The sequence below is a fragment of the Fonsecaea pedrosoi genome, assembly GCF_000835455.1.
Source record: "Fonsecaea pedrosoi CBS 271.37 unplaced genomic scaffold supercont1.5, whole genome shotgun sequence".
Classification (NCBI taxonomy): Eukaryota; Fungi; Ascomycota; class Eurotiomycetes; order Chaetothyriales; family Herpotrichiellaceae; genus Fonsecaea; species Fonsecaea pedrosoi.
In genome coordinates this window covers 3,560,571-3,585,400 of record NW_013550611.1, presented here as the reverse complement: position 1 = coordinate 3,585,400, position 24,830 = coordinate 3,560,571, and the positions used below count along the sequence as shown (strand labels likewise).

The 24,830-nt window shown below is 53.6% G+C and overlaps 10 protein-coding genes across 10 annotated transcripts; 4 read left to right on the top strand and 6 right to left on the bottom strand.

The window, feature by feature from the left end:
- Positions 1–324: 324 nt before the first annotated feature.
- On the bottom strand, positions 325–1,524 carry Z517_08771 (uncharacterized protein; the record flags this gene model as incomplete). The annotated part of the gene is made up of 2 exons (XM_013427286.1): positions 325–645; positions 703–1,524. The coding sequence occupies 2 exons, from the start codon at positions 1,522–1,524 to the stop codon at positions 325–327; spliced, it is 1,143 nt and encodes a 380-aa protein (XP_013282740.1).
- Positions 1,525–3,014: 1,490 nt separating this feature from the next.
- Positions 3,015–4,596, top strand: Z517_08770 (uncharacterized protein; the record flags this gene model as incomplete). Its single annotated transcript, XM_013427285.1, has 2 exons — positions 3,015–4,425; positions 4,487–4,596. 2 exons carry the CDS (start codon positions 3,015–3,017, stop codon positions 4,594–4,596), a joined length of 1,521 nt encoding a protein of 506 aa, XP_013282739.1.
- A 1,442-nt stretch (positions 4,597–6,038) lies between these two features.
- Z517_08769 (uncharacterized protein) lies at positions 6,039–8,103 on the top strand (the record flags this gene model as incomplete). Its single annotated transcript, XM_013427284.1, has 2 exons — positions 6,039–6,470; positions 6,625–8,103. The coding sequence occupies 2 exons, from the start codon at positions 6,039–6,041 to the stop codon at positions 8,101–8,103; spliced, it is 1,911 nt and encodes a 636-aa protein (XP_013282738.1).
- Positions 8,104–9,173: 1,070 nt separating this feature from the next.
- Z517_08768 (uncharacterized protein) lies at positions 9,174–12,149 on the bottom strand (the record flags this gene model as incomplete). Its single annotated transcript, XM_013427283.1, has 2 exons — positions 9,174–11,917; positions 12,086–12,149. The coding sequence occupies 2 exons, from the start codon at positions 12,147–12,149 to the stop codon at positions 9,174–9,176; spliced, it is 2,808 nt and encodes a 935-aa protein (XP_013282737.1).
- Positions 12,150–13,360: 1,211 nt separating this feature from the next.
- Z517_08767 (uncharacterized protein) lies at positions 13,361–13,761 on the bottom strand (the record flags this gene model as incomplete). The annotated part of the gene is made up of 2 exons (XM_013427282.1): positions 13,361–13,450; positions 13,606–13,761. The coding sequence occupies 2 exons, from the start codon at positions 13,759–13,761 to the stop codon at positions 13,361–13,363; spliced, it is 246 nt and encodes an 81-aa protein (XP_013282736.1).
- A 1,200-nt stretch (positions 13,762–14,961) lies between these two features.
- Positions 14,962–16,390, bottom strand: Z517_08766 (protein btn1; the record flags this gene model as incomplete). Its single annotated transcript, XM_013427281.1, has 2 exons — positions 14,962–16,175; positions 16,276–16,390. The coding sequence occupies 2 exons, from the start codon at positions 16,388–16,390 to the stop codon at positions 14,962–14,964; spliced, it is 1,329 nt and encodes a 442-aa protein (XP_013282735.1).
- Positions 16,391–16,874: 484 nt separating this feature from the next.
- Positions 16,875–18,449, bottom strand: Z517_08765 (precorrin 3B synthase CobZ; the record flags this gene model as incomplete). Its single annotated transcript, XM_013427280.1, has 1 exon — positions 16,875–18,449. The coding sequence occupies one exon, from the start codon at positions 18,447–18,449 to the stop codon at positions 16,875–16,877; it is 1,575 nt and encodes a 524-aa protein (XP_013282734.1).
- Positions 18,450–19,589: 1,140 nt separating this feature from the next.
- Z517_08764 (uncharacterized protein) lies at positions 19,590–21,672 on the bottom strand (the record flags this gene model as incomplete). The annotated part of the gene is made up of 4 exons (XM_013427279.1): positions 19,590–20,452; positions 20,510–20,775; positions 20,828–21,265; positions 21,314–21,672. The coding sequence occupies 4 exons, from the start codon at positions 21,670–21,672 to the stop codon at positions 19,590–19,592; spliced, it is 1,926 nt and encodes a 641-aa protein (XP_013282733.1).
- A 1,039-nt stretch (positions 21,673–22,711) lies between these two features.
- On the top strand, positions 22,712–23,029 carry Z517_08763 (uncharacterized protein; the record flags this gene model as incomplete). Its single annotated transcript, XM_013427278.1, has 1 exon — positions 22,712–23,029. One exon carries the CDS (start codon positions 22,712–22,714, stop codon positions 23,027–23,029), a length of 318 nt encoding a protein of 105 aa, XP_013282732.1.
- A 59-nt stretch (positions 23,030–23,088) lies between these two features.
- Positions 23,089–24,473, top strand: Z517_08762 (uncharacterized protein; the record flags this gene model as incomplete). The annotated part of the gene is made up of 3 exons (XM_013427277.1): positions 23,089–23,344; positions 23,402–23,821; positions 23,917–24,473. The coding sequence occupies 3 exons, from the start codon at positions 23,089–23,091 to the stop codon at positions 24,471–24,473; spliced, it is 1,233 nt and encodes a 410-aa protein (XP_013282731.1).
- Positions 24,474–24,830: the final 357 nt, after the last annotated feature.

The following is a 24,830-nucleotide window of genomic DNA, read 5'->3' as shown; positions in this document are numbered from 1 at the left end:
AGCCTCGCCGATGTCACCATAATAATATGGGGAAAGTCGGAAGCTGAAAGTGGAATTCCCCATGGCTACTCCAACCTATGACTTCATTGCGAACTTCGTATTCGGATGTGAGATAACTTTTTCTCTATTGTGGAGGCTTCCGTTGAGCATACCTATCGTATGCCCTGGGTCTCAGTCTTATGGACCGTTCTATGCTTGAATGCAGCCTCATCTATTGCCAGCCTGCATCATCAAGTCCACTCACTGGCATCGTATCCCTTGTTGTTTGCGACCACCTCTAATCCATTGCCACAGTCCACAAGATGACGCTTCTGTCATGCGTCGTCAGACTTTTTCCATGCTCTCTTTCTCTCCTTCCTCGCTCTGGCCCTTCTGACGGGCTTCATTGTTCTTGGGAACCATCGCTTTTGTATCCTTAACAATATTTTCCCATCTGGCTTTCAATCGACCGCAGGACACCACCTCTCCGTAATTTTCTTGGTAGATTCTCTGGACACTCTTCCACAAGAGAGGGTCGATCTCTTTCATTGCTTTGGCCCTGGCGTTGATTAAATTGTCCTCCTTTCTCTTTGCCTCCCTCTTTCGTTCGGACATGATCTGGTATTTCAAGTCGTCGGGGTATTGTTCGAGCCAGTTTACGGGGAACTAGTCAGCGTGTTAGCATGGGAAAGACCATGGAAGTGAGCAGAGCGGTGGACATACATTGAGTTCTCCACTGACAGCAAATTGCTCTTTCAGCCGACAGAATCGAACTAGCATGTTGCTCCGACCAATTGTTTCTCCCGTCACCCGCTCCCATTCCTTTTCGATATCCTTGTGCGCCACACGGTTGAGCTTCCACGTCCAGAGCATCTTGTCCCATTCGCCTGCATCAGCAAATGTTTCAGGAAGCGGTCGACCCGGATTCTTCTTAGAGCCTATGAACTGAGAAGGGTTGTTGTAGCGATCGATCACGCCTTGAATGTATTCTTCAAAATCACCTTCTGAATTGCGCCTCTTTCTCCTTGATTTGCCTCTTTCTTCTGCACTGCCCCCTCTCGTCTCCGTAGGCACCTCCTTTTGCTCCGTCCTTCCTTTTGGTGCAGCTTCGATCCCGACCAGATCTGACATGACGTTCTGGTCGTCGGCGTGGACAGTCGGCTGCTCAGCATGAGCCATGCCGGAAGACATTTTCTTGTTGGATGCCCGATATGGTCGACCAGAAGCGCGGGTACGCTCAACAGCAGCCTCAATAAGAGTGGAGAGCTCTGGAGGCGGACTGTTTTCTTCGGTGCGAATTCGAGGTGGAGGGGCTGATGGCATCAAGCTCAAGGTGTAGGGCGAAGAGTTGGCGTCGAGCGCACTTTCTCTGGATTTCTTCGAAGATGAAATTGGTGAAGCCTGGTTGTAAGGAGGGTTGCCGGGAATATCGTTGTTTACAGTCCTTGGTCTTTTGCTACTCGGCATCGCTCTCGCAGAAGATTGAAGGCTGCGCATAAAGCGATTTGGAGGAGGCGGACCCCTCGGTGGAGGTGATCTCGTCATGACGGCCCCCTGGTCTGTTGATCGTGAGCAAAGCTGGAAGAAAAGTGTCGCGCAGGTGGGAAACAGAAGTGAAGTTCCAAATGAGTAGCAGAGACAAGAAAAGACAAGTCACGAGGGTAGCACAATCCTCATTAACAACACGTAGTCGAAGTGACAGAGTACGGAAAGCCTTGATAGGTGGATAACGATCCAAACAACAATCACTTGCCTTTGCAGCGTCACAAAACCCATTCACATCAGTCTGGCATGGTGTACGCCATTGCCTGAAAGGAGGACGCTAATTCGATATAGCATGTAGTCCTTCTGTCTGGTATGTCGCCATGCTGATAGCATTTATTAAACCCTTCTGTGTCTCTGAATAAATACTTACCTACTCCTTTAACCTACCTCGTAACAGGCTAAGTACAAAAGTTATAAGACAAAGCTGGATATCGTGCCGGGGGTGATTCTATGCCGTCGTGGAAATCGTAATCGTCCGCACCAAAAAGGGTATCTAGTAAGCACAGGAGTAGACTTGTATCCATCTCCTTCATTTGCAGCACTGGATCTTTGGAGAACTAAGAGGGTGTAGCAGCCTGTATGCTCCAACCTTGACGTCCAAAAATCCCATTGTCCTATGATTTTGCAAGGCTGACCCCCTTACTCTCACACAATATGCATTTCTGGCCTGAGATGTGTGGCCTTTTCCCATGATTCTTTATTCAACGAAGGCGCTAGCTGGAGCTCCGCCTCTCCAAGCCCCTTCCTCTGTGACGCCGTGTGTTCCTTGACAGGCTAAAGGTCTGGGGTCAAACGCCGGTTGTGGGTAAGGAGGATATTGGTCTAGTGGAAAGGCTCACAAGACCTGGAACTTTGGTTCGGTGGTAATCGAGGATAGTGCAGCAACAGTCTTCAATGCAGTTGTGGTCGCAGCTCGTCTTATCCGCAGTCGGCCTATACCAAGACCCTAAAAGCAGCGTTGTCAATCTGGCCAATCAGCGTAGTGGGGCACTGCTGGCTGTTTTGGCCAGTCGCATTGCAACCTCAGACTTCTCCTGCCGCAGGCTTCGCCAATTGCCTTTTCCTAGTCAAAGTTGCTTCGCCCAGTGGTTGATCAAATACGCCTTGCTTCTGCCAGGCGGATATTCAGCCTCAGTGTTCTGAGAAGTCTCTTGGTGACAGATAATGCCTGATCTGCTCCTCTCCCGACTCCTAATTCACTTCGACTTCTTTTAGTACTCTAGACAACAATTTTCAAGAGGCCTCCGCCGCTCCTCCAGATTGGGATCAAAAAGGGAGGAAATTGCGTCTGCACAGCCACATCCTAATGGCAATCGTCCCTTCTTATGCGCTATTCACCAGAAAGCGGTGACTATTTCCTCGATCTGACTTTACGAAGGAGTCATCATCGCGTGGCCCTGTCAGCAGACCAAGTCGCACCCGATCATGACATTAATCGCAAGATCGGGAGGCGACAGAGAGGATCTTCATCTTTCGAGACCTGTGCGACAATGCAGATGACGGCCGAAACCCAGCGGACGTGCGCTCTACAAGAGACCATTCGAGCCGGGAATTTTTACTGCTTGGACGAAACCACACTCCTCCACCAAATTAGAGACGCTTTCTCCCCAGAACTTGAACGACTGAAATGTGTTAGAGCTGTCGAGGGTACCGAGGAGCAACGTGCGACGGCAAATGGAAAAGCCGATGCGTTGAGCCCTTCGCAAATTCTCTACGGTATCAACTATGACGAGGTCAACCGAACGCTCGTCGGTCTTCTTGCCCTTCGATGGGTCCACAACCGTGACTACGAACGCTTTACGCAACCCCAGATCCCCGAGTCGCGTTTGACTGAGGAATCATTTCACTGGCTGTACGACCTCTTTGAGAGAGGTATCGAGGATTCGGATGATCTTTTTGCCCTGGTGGTTTCGATGATAATCAATGATTTGGGAAAAGATCCCAACCTGGAAGAAGATTACTATTTCAAGACCCGCCATCGCTTAGAGGACCATAACCATGATACCGTACTATTGGCGGCAGCCAGGGTTGGGATGGTTCCGGCTTTGCACTATCTCACGGCGGAGAAAAGACAGGAAGTAATGCTAGGTCTCGAACTCGGATCGGAGCTGAATGCGGGCCAACTGGCCCAAGCCGAAAGCGTGCCTGTCAACCTAGAAGGGCTGATGGCCATGCGGGGCCATGAACACGCATTTGAGCTCAAGTTCATGGAGCAAATTCTCGACGTCGCCGGCGCTCTGGGTCATCTTGACTCTAGTGGCTCCAAGAGCTTCATCGAGCCTGTCTTTCAAGCCTTCAAGACTGTACATGAGGTCTCTCTCGATATTATTGCGGGCAGATCCAACCCTCGACAAGGGTATGACAAAGTCCTCACCAAACGTGGGAACTTGCTGTACATCAAGGGATTTCGCAGACTCAGTGTTAGCGATCAAGAAGATCGGGCACTGCTCCGCCTGTTGACCATGGGCCGGACTACAGACAAAGAGCAAGCCGAGTTATTTTCCAAAGCATTCAACGCCCTAGATGAGGGAAACAAGAAACAGCTTGTTGCGGGTCTCAATGTCGACGGCAATGTCAACGAGACGGCCGTTCTGCCATACTACATGCCCGCAATTATATCTACTACATTAGAAAACACGAAAGACTCGGACGAGGAAGCTAAGCGGCGAGCACTCACATCACTTATGAGGTACCTGGCCAAAGTCTTGGGCAGCCCGGGAAAGGATCTGAACGGTCTCCCTGAGTTTGCAGTGTTTGACGGCGAAGTCCCCGGAATCATCATTGAGAGAAACATGTCAAAGGCGCAAGATGTCATTAACAGCCCAGAGTTCAAGGATAATCCGGACCTTCTGGATGCATTGGACATACCGGCCGGGCAGATTCTGCAACGTAGAAGAACGAGTCAGTCTTGGTGAACATTAGCCAGCAGTCAACGAGAAATTCCCCCCCCCCCCCTTGACAGATCAGATCTGTCACTACCAGTTAAAGGTGCAATCAAAATGGACAGCAAATGATGTGGTGTCCATTGAGATTACCTGGCCAAGCTACGCGAGGCTGACTTTTCAGGAGTAACTTCAACTGGAGCATGGTCCAAGGTGTCAAGGTGCGGCACTGGGCGAAGTTACCGACTATCCCGCCCTTGCTATTGGGACGTTTACAGGAGTCTTGCCTGTATCAGACGATCATACGTTATCCACAGAATGTTTGTCCTGTTGCGATTCCACTCCTTTGCGCAAAAGGCTTATGGGACATGTATGCGAGTACAAAACGCAGCATTCCCTCAAAGGCATCTAGGCGCCACTTGCTTCATATTCCAATACTACCGACCGCATTCTTATTTCTTCAGCCATCCCGACATTGCAGAGAAGACGGCAGGACTAAAGACACCTAGCACTGACAGGCCGTCAGAGTTTGCTTCAGACACAGTTCTCCACAATATAAGCAGTACTCCCCTCGCGGCTTTCATCCTCAACGCTTGTGACAACCATCATTTCCTGAGCTGGAAACATGGGGCCCTCAGCCAGACGCACCTTGATGTTATTCCATCAGATCAGGACTCGGATCCGCGACCTCGTCGTGCCTGTTCGTCCGAACACTCATCAGAGCGCATCATGGGCCTTGTCTCCTGGTCGATGCAATGTCTCAGCTTGATATTGGTCCTGAAGGCGATCGGAATACCTTTGCTTCCTTTCCTGGCCCTCATAAGCATCAATTCGCTTTGATAATCGGAATCTCAGCTAAGGGATCAGTGGTGTCTAGCGAACAAGGGAGATGCGTCGAGTTTGAGATTAGCACTCTACGTACACAGCAACCAGAAGGTCTTTACTTGATCTCACGAACGCTGCTGTTTTGGGCTTCCGGGGTGATCATCATAGGGTTGTCATTCCTCGTTGGTGTATGCAATGTTTTTGCGCATTTGGCATCCACTACCTTCGCCGACGACAATGATATGAATGGCGGTGGAGCAGAATCAGGGAACAGGAGGTCGAATGTTTCCACCACCAAAGGCACGGCGGCATGATGATGACGACGACGACGACGACAGAAACAGCAGAGGAGTGGAACACGACAAAACAGGAATGACCCGATATTGCCAACCGTCAATCATCAGTCCCCTACAGACAGCAGACAGCAGACAGCAACGAAGCCCACTGCGAGGGGCGTCTAGCACGACAAATACACAGGTACTGTTGAAAGGGCGGGGCACCGACGACGAGGAATCATGTCATCAACTATCAAAATAGTCTTGCGGACATATCATACTAGCCAGAACAATACATAAACCTTGATAAGAAGGTGCTTCTGTTCATCTATTTGTATAGAAATTGTATCTACACTTACTGCACTGACCGTCGTGATTGGACGGAATGTGCGGAGAAAGCAGATTGTCGTTGACGACCTCAAGGAACATCAATTCCCCAAATGATCATTTCTTTCGTCCCCTTTTGCCTTCGCTTTCTTTGCTAATTCTGTGGATTTCGTCTTGTCGTCCTGAGCTCTTCCCATCAGCCAAGATGAGCAGGTCCAGCTCCCAGATCTGGACCTGTGCGCGCTGTCTACGGGCCCAGAGGCTGCGGGGTCGCTCTGTCGATGGCACCAGCAGCAGCAACAGCAGCAACAGCTTGATCCCTCGCCGCGGACCACGCCGCCACGCTTTCAGCACCACGGTATCCCGACCCGACGATGGGTCTGCAGGCCCCAAGCCCGAGAGCCCGCGCTCTACGATAAGCCCGGACGGCCAGGATGGCGAAGAACACCAAGGAGCCATGTCCCGCCGACTGGCCGAGATGGCGGAGGAGACGATGGACACGGGTAGCAAGAGTGATCGCAAGTTGATGCAAGAGGCCGGGTTCTCGGAAGAGTTGAAGAAGCAGCTGGAAGAGCGGATTGCACAGACGAGCGGTGCGGCGCAGAATCAACAGGCCGCGAGCCAAATCAATATGCCTGTACGAACAGACTCCCCCCCTCCTACCTCCTTTTCTCCTCCGGTATTCGTGCGATGTGGCGAATGGTAATAAGACGGGAGGAGCAGAATCAGCAGCAGCAGCAGAAGAACAAGAAGAACAAGAACGTGGACTAACAGCTATATGTACATGACAGAATGCCGCAGGAAAGGGCACGCGCGATATCGCAGGCGCAGGACCCTGGCGAGGTTCAGAGACCGTTCACAACTCGGTGCTCCGCATGCTCGACGACGGCCACAAGAAACTGCGGTCTCCCCCGCGGACGCCCTCTCTCGCTCCCAAAGTCAACCTGCGGCCGACGCCCAAGAAGAACATCTCGGCGGCCGACCGACTGGCCAGCGCGCGGGACAAGACGTCCATCTACGCCATCAGCCAGCAAAGCGACATGACGGAGCAAGAGCGCGAGAAGTGGCGCAAGGAGCTGAAGGACCGGTTTTCGCCGGGGGCGCGACCGATGCCGACGAGCATCACGGGGCTGACGAGCCTGGCGAACGAGCGGATCGAGGACGCCATCGCGCGGGGCCAGTTCAAGAACATCAGCCGCGGCAAGGGCATCAACGTGGAGCGCGACTACAACGCCAACTCGCCCTTCCTCGACACGACCGAGTACTTTATGAACAAGATCATCCAGAAGCAGGAGATTGTGCCGCCCTGGATCGAGAAGCAGCAGGAGCTGGTCAAGGCCGTGGCCACCTTCCGGAGTCGCCTGCGCAGCGACTGGCGCAGGCACGCCGCCCGCTCCATCTCCAGCCGCGGCGGCACGGTCGACGACCAGGTGCGCCGCGCCAAGGGGTATGCGCTGGCGGAGGAGAGGGTGAATCCTCGCCCGGCCAGGAGGGTCGAGAACATCAGCAGCATCGCCAGCGACGGGAGCTTGACGACCGTAAGTGTCGAAGAGCGGCTCGCCGCGGGAGTGCCTGTCGAGGCTGCAGAAGGGGAGCAGGTTGAGATCAGAGTCACCGAGCAGCCCGCCGAGAACGCCCCCATTGCGGATTCCTCGATGGAATCGCCGGCGGCAGCAGCAGCAGTAGAAGCGGCAGTTGATACAGACACGATCTCTACTGTATCCGAAACGCAGGCGCCCACACCATCACCATCACCACCCTCTTCCCCCTCCCCCTCCTCCTCTACGTCACCATCACCCTCCTCGCCCGACCAAGTCCTCCCCATGCCCCGCCCCTTCCGCGACCCGGCATGGGAACAAGCCGAACTCGCCTACCACACGCTCGCGGTGGCGAACCTCAACGCCCTGACGCGCTCGTACAACCTGATGGCACCCAAGATCGCCCAGAAGCCGTACTACACGCTGGAGCGCGAGCTGCGGCGGTGCTTCGCCGACGTGGCGCCGCAGCTGGCCGACGCGATCCGCGAGCGCAGCACGCGGCCTCCGTCGAAAGTGACGCGCGTCGTCGCACGGAGTAGGGGGACCACCACCGGCGGAGTGCTCGATCGGCTCGGCGCCGACGAGTGGACGGGCCATATGGGCACGATCCGCGACGAGAGCGACGACAAGAGTTACGGCTTCAAGCAGTTCTGGCGCGACTTGTTTGGCGGTGCTGCTGGTGGCGAGCAGAAGACGGCGACTGCATCGAGGCAGAGACGCAATGTCGCGTAGTCCCTGCGTGGTCCTCATGACAGAGAAGACAGATACATGGATGGATAGATGTACAAATCCAAATATACACACCTACTCACCTACTCACCTATCTACCTCTTCAAACCCCCCTCCCCATTCAAACGACGGGACATCACAAAGAGTTCCACAACTGACTCAATGGCTATATACTACTCGGTACTCGGGCCATGCTTTTATTGTTTGACTTCATTCATCGTGGAGAGAAAGTTGGTGATTCTTCAAAGTGTTCAAAGAGTCGTGCTTTGTGTGACGACTCGAAATGCGTAGCGTACTACATGTACAAGGTACATACATATGATATATCCATACCACCCTGGAGTCTCAGCCTCTGAGGCGACCCAAAGCGCCATGTTTTTCTTGTGACGTCCAACAGCCAGAGGCCGGAGCTTGTCACCTTCGTCCTCGTCGTTGTCGTCGTAATGATGCCCCGTTCAGCTTTTTGCTCGCGTCTCTTAACAAAAGGTACATGAGTACACTCCCCCGACCCAGGAGCCCAGCGAAGTCCGACGTGCAGTTGGAAACAATAACCCAACTGGTCTATCTCGTCTGTGATATATACTCATTGTCAAATCGTAATCGTTGTTTCTTCTCATTCAAAACCTCCCTTTTGGAAAACCATGCAAGCACCTCACATGCATCGATGCAGAAAGCAAATTCCGGCCGTGTACAAGTCGAGGTGGGAGAACACCCCATCACAGCCATGTCCAGCCAACCTTTCAAAACAGTGGGATATCGTCCATTTTCAACCCTCGCTTGCGGAGTCGAGCTCGAAGAACATCGTCGTCGGCATCCAGCCAATTCTCGCCCTCGAAATCGTCGCCAGCGTCCCGCTTCACTCGGGGTGGGCGTATAGGATAGGTTCGATCTTGTTTGATACGAGAGTTGTCATCATGCTCGATTGTAGGTAGGGCCACATCTGGCTCGATGCGAGGGTGGAACTCGTGACGGTGAATTGGCTGCCTGGTTGTATACGAAGAAACAGTAGTCGTCTCGGGGTAAGAGAACAACCCGTGGCTCGGTCGCTCGTGTCGATACTGTCCACTAACGTTCTAAGCAGTGGCGGCGACGTCGTTAAGCTGCCTGATCCACGAGTCCGGACTCTGCCCCACTCCATCAAGCTTCATCATCTCTTCTGTAGAAGTAGCCGGGCCTCCCTTTACTCCATCGGACGATTGCTGTTCCGTGTTGCTGCTACCGCCCAAGTGGTTCTCCTTTTCTTCGCCTTCGGGTGAACGGCCAGCGCCCCAAATCCTCTCTTCTGCCCTCCCAGAGCCCTTTTCACCCTGGATTAGCGGCTCCTTTTTGCGACGACTCAGTTTTGCTAGTCTCTCTTTCTCCTTCGCCTGAGCTATCGCGATCTTTTCCTTCATAAGTTCGAATCCACGCTTGCGATCCGCCATCTCCTCGCGCAATCTCTTGCGTCTCTCCTCTCCTGTCCGCCCAAGGCGCCGGTTCATCACGCCATCGTCAACAAATTGTGTCTTCAAAACCATAAAGCTCACCCCATCATGCGGTGCCGGGTGGTCTGTAGATGTCCCCGCGCTCGGTTCAGGCCAACTGCGACTTTTGATACCAAAGCGGACACTGTCGGCATAACTTTCGAGTTGCGGCAGTACAACCAAAGTGATGTGCAGATCCTTCCCCTCTGGTATGGTAGCTGGAGTATCCGGCGCCGATAGACCTTCGATTCGGGGATTTTGCTCGTCAATGAGCTTGTTCAGAAGGGGATCTTCAATGTGGGTAGACTGGATAAACCCTGAATGCATGGCAGCTGCCACAGGGTCTGAGTCGTCGGTGTAAATGCCTGACCCCCATAGGTATTGTTCACAGCCAATGAGGTTCCTTTCTTTCTGTTGAAGCCATAAACTCGACACCTTCACTGTGTAGGTGCAATTGATCTGATCTGGGTCCTTGAAGGATGGTAGGAGATTGGGCTGGATGGAAACGTCAAATTTCTGCGGCTGCGCTCGGTTGAAGTCGGGCACGCCGATGACAGGTTCATATTTGAAGAAGCCAAGGTGGCGTCGTGGGTTCAGTCGAGCTTGTGCGACAACCGAGGAGATTCTGATGACCTTCTTGGGTCTGAAAGTGGGCCGGACTGCTGGCGAAGATGACCGCGGAATTTGTGGATTGTGAAGTTGTTGCGCAGCATTGGAAGTCGGGGTGCCTCCCCGTCGAACAGGATTTGATGTTGGGAAGCCCCCGTTCTTTCGCTGTCCCGCTGGAGTGTCCTCAAGGTCCAACTTGTAGGAATGCGAGTATTTGCTTCTCTTTCCCCGTCCTGGCCCCGGCTTCTTCACCTCGCCCACGTCACTTTCCGCTCTGACGTCCTCGTCCAAAACCTTTCGGTTGCGTTTGCTGATACCTGAGCTACTTCGGGACATCTTCATCAGGTTCTCTTCACTCAAGCGAGCACCCCCTTCATCCCTCTTGAACGGACTTGCCGGCAAAGCCTGCGGTGTGGGAGTCGGGGCAGCGGAAGTCGAACCAAGACCGCTTCCAATACCAGCAAAGACTCGACCGTGTTCGTTCTTAATGCCAGCATCCGGTGTTGGAGTCTGAGCCTGGGCACCTTGCACCGCCTGAGGCACGGGTGAATATCGTCCACGTTTGGATTCGTTTGCAAGGCCGAGAATGGCTCTGTGTTGTGATAGTTCTTCACTGCCTTTACGGACTTGTTCATCCACAGGGCCCGAAGCAACCGACCCGGCAAAAGGAGAGTAGGCTCGGTTAGTTCGCAAGCGATCGCCAAGAACGGAACGATCGCTTAGCGACTGCACCGAGTCTTGTCGCATCATGTTTGGAGCACTGTATATTGGATCGCCTTGTTGATTGAGGATTCCGGCCAGTCTGCCCTCGCCACCATTTAGCTGCGTGCGTCTCAGGTCGGGCGAGAGGGACTGAGCGGCAGGACGATCATGGGGTACAGACACAGGCTGCAGTGGAGGTCCTGTTTGTGGAAGACGAGACAGAGTTGGCAAGCTAGGTGGACGAGTGTCATAGGGGCCGGTCAGCCCGTTCGAACGTGGAGGATCGTGGCCGTTCATTGGTTGGCCCGGGCCCCGGTCGATGGGCGGAAGAGAGGGAGGTATACTCTCTGGTCGAGCCGGAGGATGAGACGTGGGCGGGAATGGTGGTGAGATGTTGATCGGTTGGGGCTGACTTTCCGGTCGCTGTAGAATACCACCGAGGCTTGTGCGACGGCTGCGGTCCTCGAATTCATCCTTGGGTATTACCGTTGGACCAAAGGGGGGGGTGTATCTTGGTTCGGGGTACGGGTTCATATTTGACTGACTCGGCCCTGACCGTGGAGGAGGTTCATAGAATGGCCCTGGTCGCTGGGTCATGGTTCCCGAACTAGATCGATGCGGTCTTGCCCCCAATGCTGGTCCAGCCATTCTGTCTGGAGTTTTTGATCTTGGCTTGTACGAGTATTCAGTCGGGCCCCCACCCTGTTTCGTTGGATACTGGGGTGGTGACATGACTGCGCCCAGTGACATTGAGGGCCCGGGATGTGAGAGAGTCCCTGAATGTTGTCTGGATGGCTGGTTATGGTTGTGATACTGCTCATGGGCCGGCTTTTCTGGTTCCGAGCCCAGCATCGACGAGATCGACATGCTACTCCCCGGCCTCTTATGGGGAGGCGGTGCGCCGTTGTTGACGGCAATGGCAGCAGAGTTCGCTGGTAACGGCGGCTGAGAAAATCGTGGAGGAGGGTAATGCTGTGGCGACGGCGGTAGCATGGTGCGAGGATGGCCGTACATTGCTGGAGGCTGCTGAGGTTCGGAGTAGCCTAGACAGAGAGGTTAGAAAAGGCAGCAATATAAAAGCCATGGTGCGAGGAGGAAATGTAAGTGTGGGAGAGTAAAAACATGGAAGTGTGAGTCGTCGCATGATCCCCCGTGACACTGCGCACCCTGATTATGGTAGGCAAAGTGATCCGGGAGCAGTGAATGCATACCAGAGAATGAACGAGAAGGACTCGAGGGCCCGTTGAAGGCGGGTGAATGGCCTGGCATCGCCATTGTGGCCGGATTGTGAAATTGAGAGCGATCCGGTAAAGGTGAAGGAAGGTGGAATACTAGACGGTGATCACCAGGGAGGAGACGCTGGTGTAGCAAATCGTGATGCGGAGGCTGCGCAGAATGCGATGTGGATACTGCCGCGACTGGAGCCGGAAAAAAAGGAACAAGACGTTAGCGATGCATAAGAGTGCTGCGTATGGCGGTAGTGGCAAAAATGGCAACAATAATGAGTTCTGTTAATGTGTGTGCGCGAAAGAGAGACGAGATGGAGGGTAATGCATGTTGCGTTGCAAGGGGTGTCAGGGTTGGCAGATGAGAATTGAAGGGTAAGAGTGAAGATGAGGATGAGGATGAGGATGGAAAGAATCATGCGCAGATGGGATGGTGTGGATGCCGTAGTCGCCAGCGAGTCGGGGGTGGATCTGGGTGCAAAGGTGGAACGCCGAGCGATCAGTGGTGATGGTAATAAGGGCAGAAAGCTCTCTGGGGCAAGCAACCAAGGCAAGAGATACAAGCAAGCAAGCAAGGAACCAGCAGACCCTTGGGCGAGCTAGCTTAGCACCTTAGGTATCCCCATTAAGGGGGGTGGGTGGTCCCTCCATGCTCGTACCCAGACCCAGACCCATGCATCCCGCCCTTTCCTTTCCCCCAAAAAACAAAGGACTGGTCCTGATGGGCGGATTCTAGGGCAAGGTACAAAAGCTCGGTAGGTCAAGTAGGTACCCAGCTCGTCAGTCAGTGGGTGGGGCCAGGCGACAACTGACGGGGGTGTCGATGGGTGTCATCCAAACAAACCAAGTCATCCACCCAAAACAGGGATACCGTGTGCCTGATCAGAAGAAGCTCCAGCGGCGGCCTGCAGGGCTTGCAGGTGGCATGCCCACGCCTGACCTTGAAGAGGCGTGTTCGTTTGGCGTCTCCCGAGGCCCAAGGGGCGTGCCGGGGAGTGGATGCGCCTCCCTCGTTAGCTAAAAGACGCCTGCCCGACCCAAGCAAGCCCACACAAAGTCTATCTTGCCAATGACGTCGCTTTCCTCTCAAGGGGTTCTGGGCCCTGAACGGGATCCTTGCTCTTTTGGTATGGTATGGCCTCTCCTCGACAAGGCGGTGGCCGATGCGGTACTGAGTATCCGGGCGAAAAAAGGCGACACCCTCGCGTCGGGAAGACGGTGAAGAATCGAGTGCGCTGGTCCTTGCTGCTCCCTCTTCTTCTATTCCTTGCCTGCTTCTGCCTCTGCTTGTGGCTGTTCACGTCGGTTGCATGACACGCCCAGCGTCTGCACGCTGACAAAAGTAGGGGACTCGCGGGAACGTGCATAGGATGGCACGCATTGGGTTGGACAAACCCCCAGACAGAGTAATTATATCTCCTCTCTCATTGGTGCGGGTTCGAGACCTTGCTCGCTGACAATCTCACAAAGCACAGCATTTTGCATATTCACTCACACACACGTACCTGGTCTTGTATCATCATGCTCATAATCAGCCTGGCCACCGAATCGGAGGCTTTCTGTTGACAGTCCTCTTCCTGCCAACCACTCTGCCCTCGGCTGCCCGTGGTGCTGACGCTGAGGTTGTGGTTGTAAGAGTTGCATTTCATCGAGTCCGCCATTGTCTGGTCTCCGCGTCATGATTGAAGCGTCAGGGAAGGGAGGGTTACGTCCAACTTCGGAGTGTGTCCAACTAATACCCTGTGCTGTCCTTGAAACCCTGTAAGGCTTGCTGTAGTTGGAATCCATCTCTGCGCCCTTGGTCCAAAGTGGCTGACTCCTCCGATCTAGTAAGGCGGCGATCGTCAGGATCTCATTCGTTCAAATCTGGTGTTGTTCCACAATGTAGATCCCAGGCTTGTTGGTATTTTGTTGTTTGTTGCTCGCATGCTCCTCGAAGCTGCGCTCTGCTTGTCTTTCGGTCCTCGTTTTGCCCTCTGACCAGTACTTTGGTTCGAGTAAATCTGTTGACAATCGATCGTGTTCTTCCCGTCGGCGGTGAAGGAGGCTGCTGTTCGGTGCGTAGGGCTGAGCTCAAACGGAGAGGTACCCTCAGCCTCACCGCTACCTGTGAAAAGGGTCGAGGGGGGAGCAGTAGTAGGCAACGGACCAGGATCAGTCAAGTAGTAATATCAAGCCAGACCCAGAAAAAAACTTCGGTAAGTCTGGAGCAGAAGCTCTCCTCCTATTCCCACTACTACTGCGGCTCGGGATACGATAAGCCAGCAGAGTTAGTTGAACCTTGTAGAGCACATGGAGTTCGGAAGAGGCATTGGTGGTGGTGTGTTTACATCCGGCGAATTGAAGGGGGAAGATGATGATCACAAGAGGAATCCCTGCAGGCATCGTTTTGTACCTGAGGCGGCGAGAAAAGCAGAGGCTGAATTCACAACATTCAAAGAATTTCCCTTCGTTGGTCCGAATATCATATCCACTTTACTCCGTCCTGACCGTTACACATTGTTTGCTCCTTTCTTTTGCACATGTCTGAGATCTAGCTTTCTGACTATCGACGTACGGTTCGGCCATGTTTCCGGCACGGAACATGTTCCTTGAATAGCTCTCCACGCTATCGACCGTGTGCAGAATTGGTGCATTTCTGACTTTCGAGTCCCAAACTATCCATTGAGAAGCTGGCAACCTAGGAAGATGGCTGGTTATTGTGAGTTGCATTTCCGGCCGGGCTCTCCTAAAGGTGACATTACACTTATCACACAGTTCGGGACTCATATCCAAACAGCCTCACCAAGGCGCGGCATCATAATGCTCATAACTTAAGAAAGGCAAATGAACCAGCCCATCCGTATCCTTCCAGACTCGCGTCACAACTTCTTACAGTAGTCTTTCCCATGCCGAACCTGCCAATTGCATAACCAAACTTCAAACGCCATGCCGAGGAATCCCGCAATACAGATCCCGCCCGAGTCGCTCACCGTGGTCGCCGACAAGGAAAATTCGCGGTCCTCTTTAGGTACCGTTTCGCTGATCTCGGCAAAGGTGTTGACATAGACGAGGCCTCCCAGTAAGCCTTCCCAGAAAATGATTGCAAAGACAATATATACATTAGGGATGAAGTCAAACAGCGCATGTAGCGTCAAGACAGCCAGATTGACCACTTGCAACAATGACGGCAAGTAAAGATTGTGGATGCGGAGGAACGGTGTCGAGGATCGAGATATAAACACCCCGGCTTGATATATCGCATTGTAGGTTGGGTAGAAGGCTCGGAAATGTTTGAACGGGCTCCTCTGAAGCGGAAACAGAAGAGTTGGTGCCACGCCTTGGTTAATGGTATATTCCGCCACGTATACCATGAGTAGCGGTAGCATGTAAGGGAAGAAAAGGCCTTTCGCCCGGCTCAAGTTATACCTGAATAACGACCACGCAGACATTCTGGACTTCGAAGAAAAGGGCGGCTTGACGGCATCTGGAGAAGAAAGCAGTCCCTCTCTCTGCTCTTGATCGTCACTGTCGTCATCCCGCAGCAGAGCATTACTGTTGTGATGTCTCTTGGAATGTGATCGGAGAGGCTCCAGAGGGAGGACCAGGAAGAAGCTGATCAGCATAACAGCCGGTAGGCAGGCAGAAGCCAGTAGTGTGGTGCCGACGCTGAGGCCGAGGGTTGTAGTTGCGAGTGCGTATGCTCCAGCTCCTATCAATCCAGCGCCTCCTGTGCCACTGCCCCATGCTGCCAGGCCAAAAGGCCCGTAGTAATGGACCAGCCCCAAGAAGCTCAATTCCCCTCCACCGCTACTCAGCGATGCCAGAATCACTCCAGCCAGTTTAGTGGTGATTGTTCCACCATCTGTGTAAGCGGGTGTGAGTGCGATCAAGAGCATGCCAGCCACGGATAGCACCACAAAGACCAGGATTCGAATCGGGTAGGGGACGACATGAATAAAGTAAGGGGCGCATAGTTTGACCCCGAACGAGGGGATCACATCGGCGAGAAGGACAACTCCTTTAGGGACATTGGGACCGACGAGGTCAAGGGCAGCGGAGAGGATGATTACGTAGAGGACATTGTTGATGAGGCCTGCGCAACTTTAGTCTCGATATACCCATCATCCAATTCTTTGTCAAGATTGTAACAGTAAGAGTGAAAATCTTACCGCCTTATCACAACGCAAACTTACCAAAGAGCCAGAAAGCGACGCAGACACGAGGGTCAGCGCCGCTGAAGCTTTGCTTGAGCCGCTCAAGGAAGATGGCCCACGATGATGAAGGGGATCCTGGAAGGGGCAGGGCCATCTGGCGTGATTAGCGAGGTTATCTCGCCATAGACAGAGACATGAAGTCGGGTGAGAACAAGTGATAAAAGTCGGAAGCTACAGCATCACTTGGATTCAGGAGTGGGTGATCTCAAGAAAGCATATCAAGACTCTGTGACATGCGCATGAGACGCAGCCTATCTAGGTAAGCATCATACGCTGCCCTATGGAGTCTGCCCACATTCTTATCTGAGAGCACTCTTCTGATCTTGCTGCTTTATGACCACAGACAAGGCTGAGCCTATCCCGTCTCCCCGTTCAGCCTTGAGCACATCCTTTCGTCAGAGGTGTTGTTGTGAGAGTGTCTACATGAAACGAAAGAACCAAGGGATTTCGTATCTTGAGGACGGTAGACTGGCCAGGTGAATAGCCTAAAAACATTCAGAAACTCACTGCTAATGATTATTGGTATCTATCTAGGTCAAAGCAATCCTCGAATGGTCAATCCCATAACTACCTATGCGTCAAGCAGCATTTGACTCGGTGGCCTGAGAACTTCTCGCGGCGGCGACTGCAGCCTCGCGACCAGCAATCCGGCCAAAGACAGCTCCCTTGGTCAGGCCAGCACCCCCCGGATAGTTGTGGTAGAAGAGGCCGCCAGCAATCTCCCCTGTGGCCCATAAACCCGACATCGGTCGTCCCTCGTTGTTCAACACACGGGCCTTGGTGTCTGTGGCAATCCCTCCATATGTGAAGGTGATGCCGCATGCCACAGCGTATGCGACAAAGGGAGCCTTCTCGATCCTTGTGGCCCAATTGGTCTTGGGAAATGGCAAATCCGCCTCCGAGGACGTTCTCAGCCCATCCAGCTTCGTGGGGTTGAACTTACTAACATCACCGGAGCAGGCAGCATTGAAGGTGTTGATCGTTTTCAGCAGACCCGCAACATTGATACCCGTCTTCTGCGCGAGCTCCTGGACTGTGTCAGCGTAGATGGGCTTTGCCGTCTGGTATCGCTTTGGTAAGAGGTGAATTGTTTGCTGGTCAAAGATCTGGAAAGCCCGGGCCTCGGGCTGGTCGGCAATCTTCTTACCGGTCTTTGCGTACGTCTTGCGAAAGTCGTCTTCCCCTTCGTCGAAGAATCGCTCGCCCTTGATGTTGACTGTGATGCCATACGGGTACGCGTACCGCGGCATATGCACGGAGACATCGATGTCCCCAGTTAGAGGACCGTTGGCGTCTTGGGGAGAGGCGTGGGCGGCGCCCCAGTGACCGACCGGACGAGCACCCGCAGCAATGGCACGGTTGAGCATCGTGCCCATGTTGTACTTGGTTCCACGCACGAGGACCAAGTCCCATCCCTCGCCGAGGTATTGGCGACGCATGGCCGGGTTGGACGAGAAGCCACCGCTGGCGAGTACCACCTTGCCATAGACGTCTGTGAACGCATCGCGGTGTCGGACCTTGACTCCGTGCACTGTGTCTCCGGTGCAGATAAGGTCGTGGACGGGACTGTTGTACCACAGAGTCATTCTCCCGCCAGGAACGAGGCTTTCAGCAGCTGCCCACCATGCATCCGTGAGACCCACGCCGCCGCCAACGGCCATGACCGCAGCGCCGGCGTAGATATTGATCGTCTCGCCTCTCGCCGCCAGATTTTCAACATTGTGATACTTCCGAATCATCAACTCCCACTTGTGGCCCTTGGACTTCATCCACTCCAACGTCTCCCAGCCCTGCTGGACCAACACCTCGGCGATGTCCCTGTCCAGCCGCCCATGGGAGGTCTTGGCTAGGTCCTCGAAACACATCTCCTCCGTGTACGGACCAATGGTGCAGAGCTTCGTGTCGTCCATGGCCTCCTCACAGAGCAACGTCTTGATATGTTCCATGCCCTTGTGCGGAGCCCGAAACACCGTCCCTGCGAAGCGACTGTTGCCAGCGCGCTCTTCTTTGGGCGCGGCCTCTAGGACAAGAACACGAGCGCCACTGTCGTGGGCGGAGAGTGCTGCTGCAAGGGCGGCGTTGCCGCCTCCCACGACGATGACATCGAAGGTCTGGGTAGAGGTTGGTGTAATTGTAGGTGCCGCGCTCCCCATTGTGAACCGAGTGTGTAACTGGTACTCCTTATTTGTGTCTCTGGCAATAGTTTGATCTTGAAGAGAATGGCCCTTCAGACTGTGGCCTCCTTGATCGTGTGTTCTTGGCTAGGGAGAAATCCTTTGGACTTTTCCTTCTTCGTGGAACGCTGTCCTTAGGATACAATTACTTCTTAATTGTGTATAACTATACATATATATACTATGTTATATACCTCGTCCACCCCATCCCAACCCACCCATGCGCTCCTAGCTTCGACTGACCCAACCCAATCCAACGGAGCCAACAAATGAAATCTTCGAGAAATACTCCTCCCTCACTACTACCCTCGCGTTTGGACCACTTGAGAAGGGCCTACCTCTGAGTCCCGAAATGCATGGAATATCAAATTGTCGCTGGTCTACGAGCAGGCTAGCACCCCGTCGATCCCCTCTCCTCTCCTATCCCATCCCATCCCGTCTTGTTCAGAACGAGCCATGTACCGGGGCGGTGGGCAATGAAACAGAAAGCGAGAAGCGGCCAGCGGGACATGACTGGCGGGCCGAAACAATCGTATCAATCAGACGTCCGTCTGAAATTCTGGTGCTCTCTCGGCCGCAGGAACGGTCTGAGGTCGAGGGACGAGGTTCGAGCTGCGAGGTGTGTTCGCGTCGCGTCAGCATCACAAGAAAGCCGTAATGCGGTCCGTTGCCGGGCCGTACGCGCAGGAGCAAGGTCAGGGTCAGGGTCAGGGTCAGAGTCGGGATGACTATCAGGTGCGGGATGGATGAGTCTGCTTGCTTTGTTGATTGACTGGCTGACTATGAACTGACTGCTGTGCCGACAATGCGATCAGAGCCTCTAGATACGCCTTGTGTGAATCCTCAAGATCACTCTCTACGTCTATACGGCGGGGATGGACGTGCTGCTGCTAACAGGGCAGGTAACCATAAATTCAGCAACTAGGGACGAAGAAATTCGAAACCATATTACATTCGTATCTTATTTCACAATTTGTGACTTTGGCCTGGAAGCTATCAATCTTTCCAACTTCTCATCCATGTGGACACTGAGCTACGAGGGAGTGCAGATGTCTGTCTGTCTTCCTTGAAGAGATCACATTCTATTCAAACCTTGCCGCGATGAAAAGACAGTTCTGCCTAGTCCGGAGGCTCCTGCCCTCGCTGGTTGTTGAAGATGTAATCCGGGGGCAGTTCCATGCCTTCTAGGTCCGTCGCCATCAAAGTCGAGATTCCGCCATGGTTCCAAAACCACTGGTAGTTGGTCTCCTCGACTAACCCCATGTCCATCTCCCCTAGTTCTTCGAGCCACGCAGACGCGGGACGGGGTGCGCCCGGAGCATTGGGACCTCTTGAACCAGTATCGACCTGAGCAACGAGGACATCTGGACCGAGGTTCTGTTCTCCGTCTCTTTCTATGCATGCGGCATTTGTATTGCCACTGCCTGCGAATGGCACAAACGAGGAAGAACCTCCGTTGTCGCATTGAGGGGCAGCGCTGGCTCGACCACTTCGTTGCCCTCCAAAGTTCTCGCGCCATTTCCAGAGAGTGTCGTGGAGGAGGCTGGCTGCGAGACGACTTCTCACCTTGAGCTCCGGCTGGAGGCCCCCGGGCTCTGCTGTGGCTGCCCAAAGTTGTGCGAGAATCTTGGAGTATCTCCCTTGCAGATCGTTGTCTTCGATCGAACACTTCTTGACGAGACCCACGCCGAGGTTGAACGCTTTGCTTCCCTCGTTCACGTCGACGAATTGCGAATAGTAGCCACTCCTAAGGACTTTCAACGCAAAGTTACAAGCCACGGCCAAGGCGTGGGTGAATATCTTCGGCCCGCGGGTCAACAACCGAACATCGACCTCTCTCCCCTGGCATTTCCAGATGATGTGAAGAGCTGCCCGATATCCCTTAAGAATATACTCTTTCTGTGCTGGATGGTGGGAGCGTTCTAGGAAATAGTAACTCCGGAGCTGGAGGGTGGCGTAGAGGAACACAATTTCATTCGTGGCTGCGTTTAGGTGAGAACTGTGTGGCACAGATTACCTACGTGAAAAGTGTAACTCACGGGACAAGTCTGGTCCGAGCATCCACCGCAGATCCTTCAGTTCAGACTCATACAGAGGCAGCAGGACTCCGTTGTCATTCTCTCCGAGGCTGGCCATTCGTCGTTCGCGGCTCGCCATCACCCTGTGAAAGCGATTGCAAAATCGGGTGACGAGAACCATTTGGTAAATTTCCACAGGGAGATTGCCGTGATTCTCAGACGTGCAGATCATGTCGAGGGTGGCGTCCGTGACAAATAAAGGAAACTGTCCGATGTAGGACGTTATACTACCAAATCTGTTAGATGAGTCCTGTAGAGGGGACAAAGGCGAGTACGTACTTTTCCGCAGCTATGAAGCATGCCGACCATACCAGCAGAGCATCCCGCAGCTCTTCGGGACTGAATCGGAATTTGACGCGTGAAAAATCCTGGACAAAATATGGCTTGTGTAGTCCAATGTGCATCGCACCGGTCTTCGCAACCGATGCTAGTATATACGACGAGTCGGTGCTCATGGAAGAGGTTGGGAATGGCCAGAGACAGAGTAAGATCATCGCCTTCAGTTCCGGGCGAGAATGCGGAACTCTGGGTACCGTCTGCCACAGGAGGCCTTGCACAGCCGGTGAAAGACTAGTGAGCAGAATTGGTTCCTCCTCATCTCTTCTCGCTGCGATGACAATGATAGTCCAGAAAAGCAGAGGGGACTTTGCGTGATAGTCGTCGGGCGAGCCACTACCCTCGATGAAAGGCAGAAAAGGGTGGTATTGGCAAAAGAACCTGTTTTCGCCGTGAGTAACTGCGAACGTCAATGCGGAGGGTGCTCACGTCTTGAATAGCCTGTCTATTTGAGCAGGCGAAAGAGTTACGCTGCCTAATGTCCGTGACTCGGCTGCGGGGAGAAGCTGCACTGGAGCAGGAACTTGTGGGTTGTGAAGCTGCGAGTCGATCAAGACAGGAGAAGAGTTCGAGGCCGCCGCACCGCTCTGAGATTCCAAAGGGGCTGGAGCTGTGCAGCCCGTTCCTTGGTGGTTTGAAGGCGAGTAGGAATCGTCTGGGGCGGGTGGGGATATGTTTCCAACGTGAGATTGTGCTGCTCGAAGTCGCTCGACTTCTTCAGCGAGTTCTCGCAGCTTTCTGTCCTTATCAGCGACCGTACTGCAGGTTCCATTCGATTTCGGGGGCATCGCTCACACTCGTTTATTTTGTCTCTTGTAATCATTGTCATAAACACATGACAAGCCGAGATCTCGACATCGTAGGCACACTTGGTGAATGCTTGCGCTCTCACATCGTAACTGGCGAATGTGTCAATCCTGAATGCACGACGACGAAGCCACAATCAAGATCTTAGTTGCCACGAAAGACTGGGTAGCAACCACTTACCTTTCCCTGGCGACATTCTCTACAGGCAACTCGTTTGCGTCTTCCAGGTCTTGGATGTTGTGCAGGAGCTGGTTCATTGTGGCCACGTGGTGCCAGAGGCACTAGCGGGCGAATACTACCTGAAAAGGCCAGATTGGAATGATTCAAGTGATTGTCCATTCCCAGATGCCCATCGATCGGTTTGTCGGCAATGTTGCGGCCAACTGAAGCTGGGGTGGAATGGGGACTGGCTCATTCCGGTAAGGCTGGCTCCCTGAGTGGCTCCAGAAAAACTGTGCTAAAACACACCCGGCCGATAAAGCAGTTGGTAGCTGGATGTCTCAACATAAATCATAGGGCTGCCAGAGTAAGATGGAAGAATGGAAGTGAGAGCGACCGCAAGGACGGTGGATGTCCGGGGCTTCAGTGCGGAGGACGAGATTCTGTGGCTGGCCAAGGCTGAGCGGGAAAGGAGCCTGGCTATGAGCCAATCATATGCAATGCCGCAAACCGGGCCGATTGAGCTTATATCATCGCCATCGGCGTCAAGGGGAAACTTGACTCCCTCGCACCAATCTCCAAAGATCAGCTTGCCAATTGACCTCCTCTCTCCAACAAAATCTATTCCCCATCTGGAATGGTATATTGCGGGACACAAACATGGCGGTATATTCTGGGGAAGCTCCAGACTCGGGGAACCGAATGATATCGGACATGGCAGGTGACCCCAGCTTGGGTAGCTTGCGGGTGATCGAGTATAAGATCCTCATTTTCAGGTATGTGTTTGGTCCCATACATATTCCCTTTTATCTTCAGCACGTCGTCTCGCCCGAGAAATAGCCAACAAACCACTCGCCCAAGATGCAAGGCTCAACCACTCCCGATCTCTCCAAACATGGTCTTGGTACAAACATTGAAATGCTTGAAGATGCGACAGACCCAAAGGAGATTTCAATCAAGAATAATGCCTTTGCCGGACACGAGGAACATGCCCAGATCCATCCACGGGAGGAGAGAAGACTCGTAATCAAGCTGGATGCGGTCCTCGTCCCCCTGGCTTCCCTCATCTACTTTGTCGCTTACCTCGACCGAAATTGTATCGGCAATGCTCGCTTGATGGGATTGGAAAAGGACCTATCCCTCACTCCCAATCAGTTCTACAATTGCCTGGCAAGTTGACCACAGTTGCCCTTTTCTGATCCGGAGAGCTAATAATTTGACCCTCAATGCAACAGACCATGTTTTTTGTCGGCTACATCATTTGCATGTTTCCGGGAAATATTTGCCTCAGACTGCCCTGGGTCACAGCACCGGCCTTGATTGGCGGCGGCGTGCTGACATTTGGTGCCTTCTGTGCCGGGATTGGCGGTGCTCAGGGCTATGCGACGGTCCTGGCCCTCCGAATTTTCGTCGGCTGCGCCCAGGCCTTCATTCAAGGCTTGGGTTTGTACTTGTCCTTCTGGTACCGAAGAAACGAGCTGGCCTCTCGAAGCGGTGAGTCAATACCTACATCCTTGTTTCGTGCTCGCCCGAGCTGACATGTCGAATCAGCCGTCTTCTACTCTGCTGCCACCCTTGCTGGCGCCTTCTCGGGCTTCATATCTTTTGGCATTCAGAGGCACCTGACTCTCGAAAAGACTGGACTTGCTCCGTGGAGGTGGCTCTTTATCATCGAAGGCGTCCTGGCCGTGGCGGTGGGCACCACTGTCATTCTCGTCATCCCCAACTTTGCCGACCGGATGAAGAAGCTCAAGACATGGCTGTTTAGCGAGGCCGAACTCAAACTCGCCATCGAGAGATCCAAGGACTATAACACCACGGGAGCCAATATCGACGTGCGACAGATCTGGGCAACCTTCAAGGATCCAAAATCCTACATGTTTGCCATCATCAACGCTGGCGTGGCGCTCGGGATTGCGTCTGTGGGCAATTTCCTCCCGACTTTTGTCAAGTCTTTTGGGTACTCTGCAGGTAAGTTGACTTCTCTGTCCCATTTTCATGCCTGTTTCTTCCTCCCCTCGAGTCATGAATGACCAGCTGCTGATCAAGCCATCCAACCTCCCCAGACAAGGCACAGCTGTTCACCGTGATCCCATACGCTTGTGCGTCGGTGTTCCTGATCGCCGTGTGCTTCCTCTCCGACAAGTACAACACCAAGGGTCTGCTACTGGTCTTCACCCTATCGGTCTCCTGCGTCGGGTACATCATCCTGCTGTCCGTGCGGTCGGTGCCCGTGCTGATCTTCGCGACCTGCCTGATCACCGCGGGCCTGTACCCGAGCGTGATCCTGCTCACGTCGTGGCTGGGCATCAACACGTGCGGCTTCACCAAGCGCGGCACCACGTGGGCCATGGCCGAGGTCTTTGGCCAGTGCTTCTCCATCATGGGCACCCACGTCTACGACCACCCGCCCCGCTTCGTCAAGGGCCACTCGATCGTCCTGGGCATGCTGGCCTTCGCCATCGTCATGGCCACCTCCAACATCTGCTGGATGCGGTACCAGAACCGACGCAAGGACGCGGAGATCGAGCGCTACCGCGCGGCAGGCGAGTCTCATCCGCACGTGGAGCGGAGCTTGGAGGACGAGGGCGACCAGCACCTTGCTTTCAGGTATATTCTGTGAACGGCCCTCGCGACAACAGAGCTGGAGCCGGGGAAGAAAAAGGGTACTCTCTCTTTCAGTGTTTCCGTGTGTGTGTGTGTGTGTGTGTGTGTGTGTGTGTGTGTGTTGTCCCATGCCTGGGCACTGTATCGCCCAAGTGTAAAATCCTCTTGGGGACACTGCCCTGTATATAGCCAGCCCCACCACCCTCTGAGTGCTTATGTCGCCAGTCGGGAGAGATAGCAAAAGCAGATAACTCTGCCACTATCTCCCTGCATAGACACATATATTTCATTAGACGTTGGCACTTATCTGTGTAACGAGCTCTGTGATGAACAAGCCACGGGTGACAATCCACCCTTATATCCCTGCCTACCT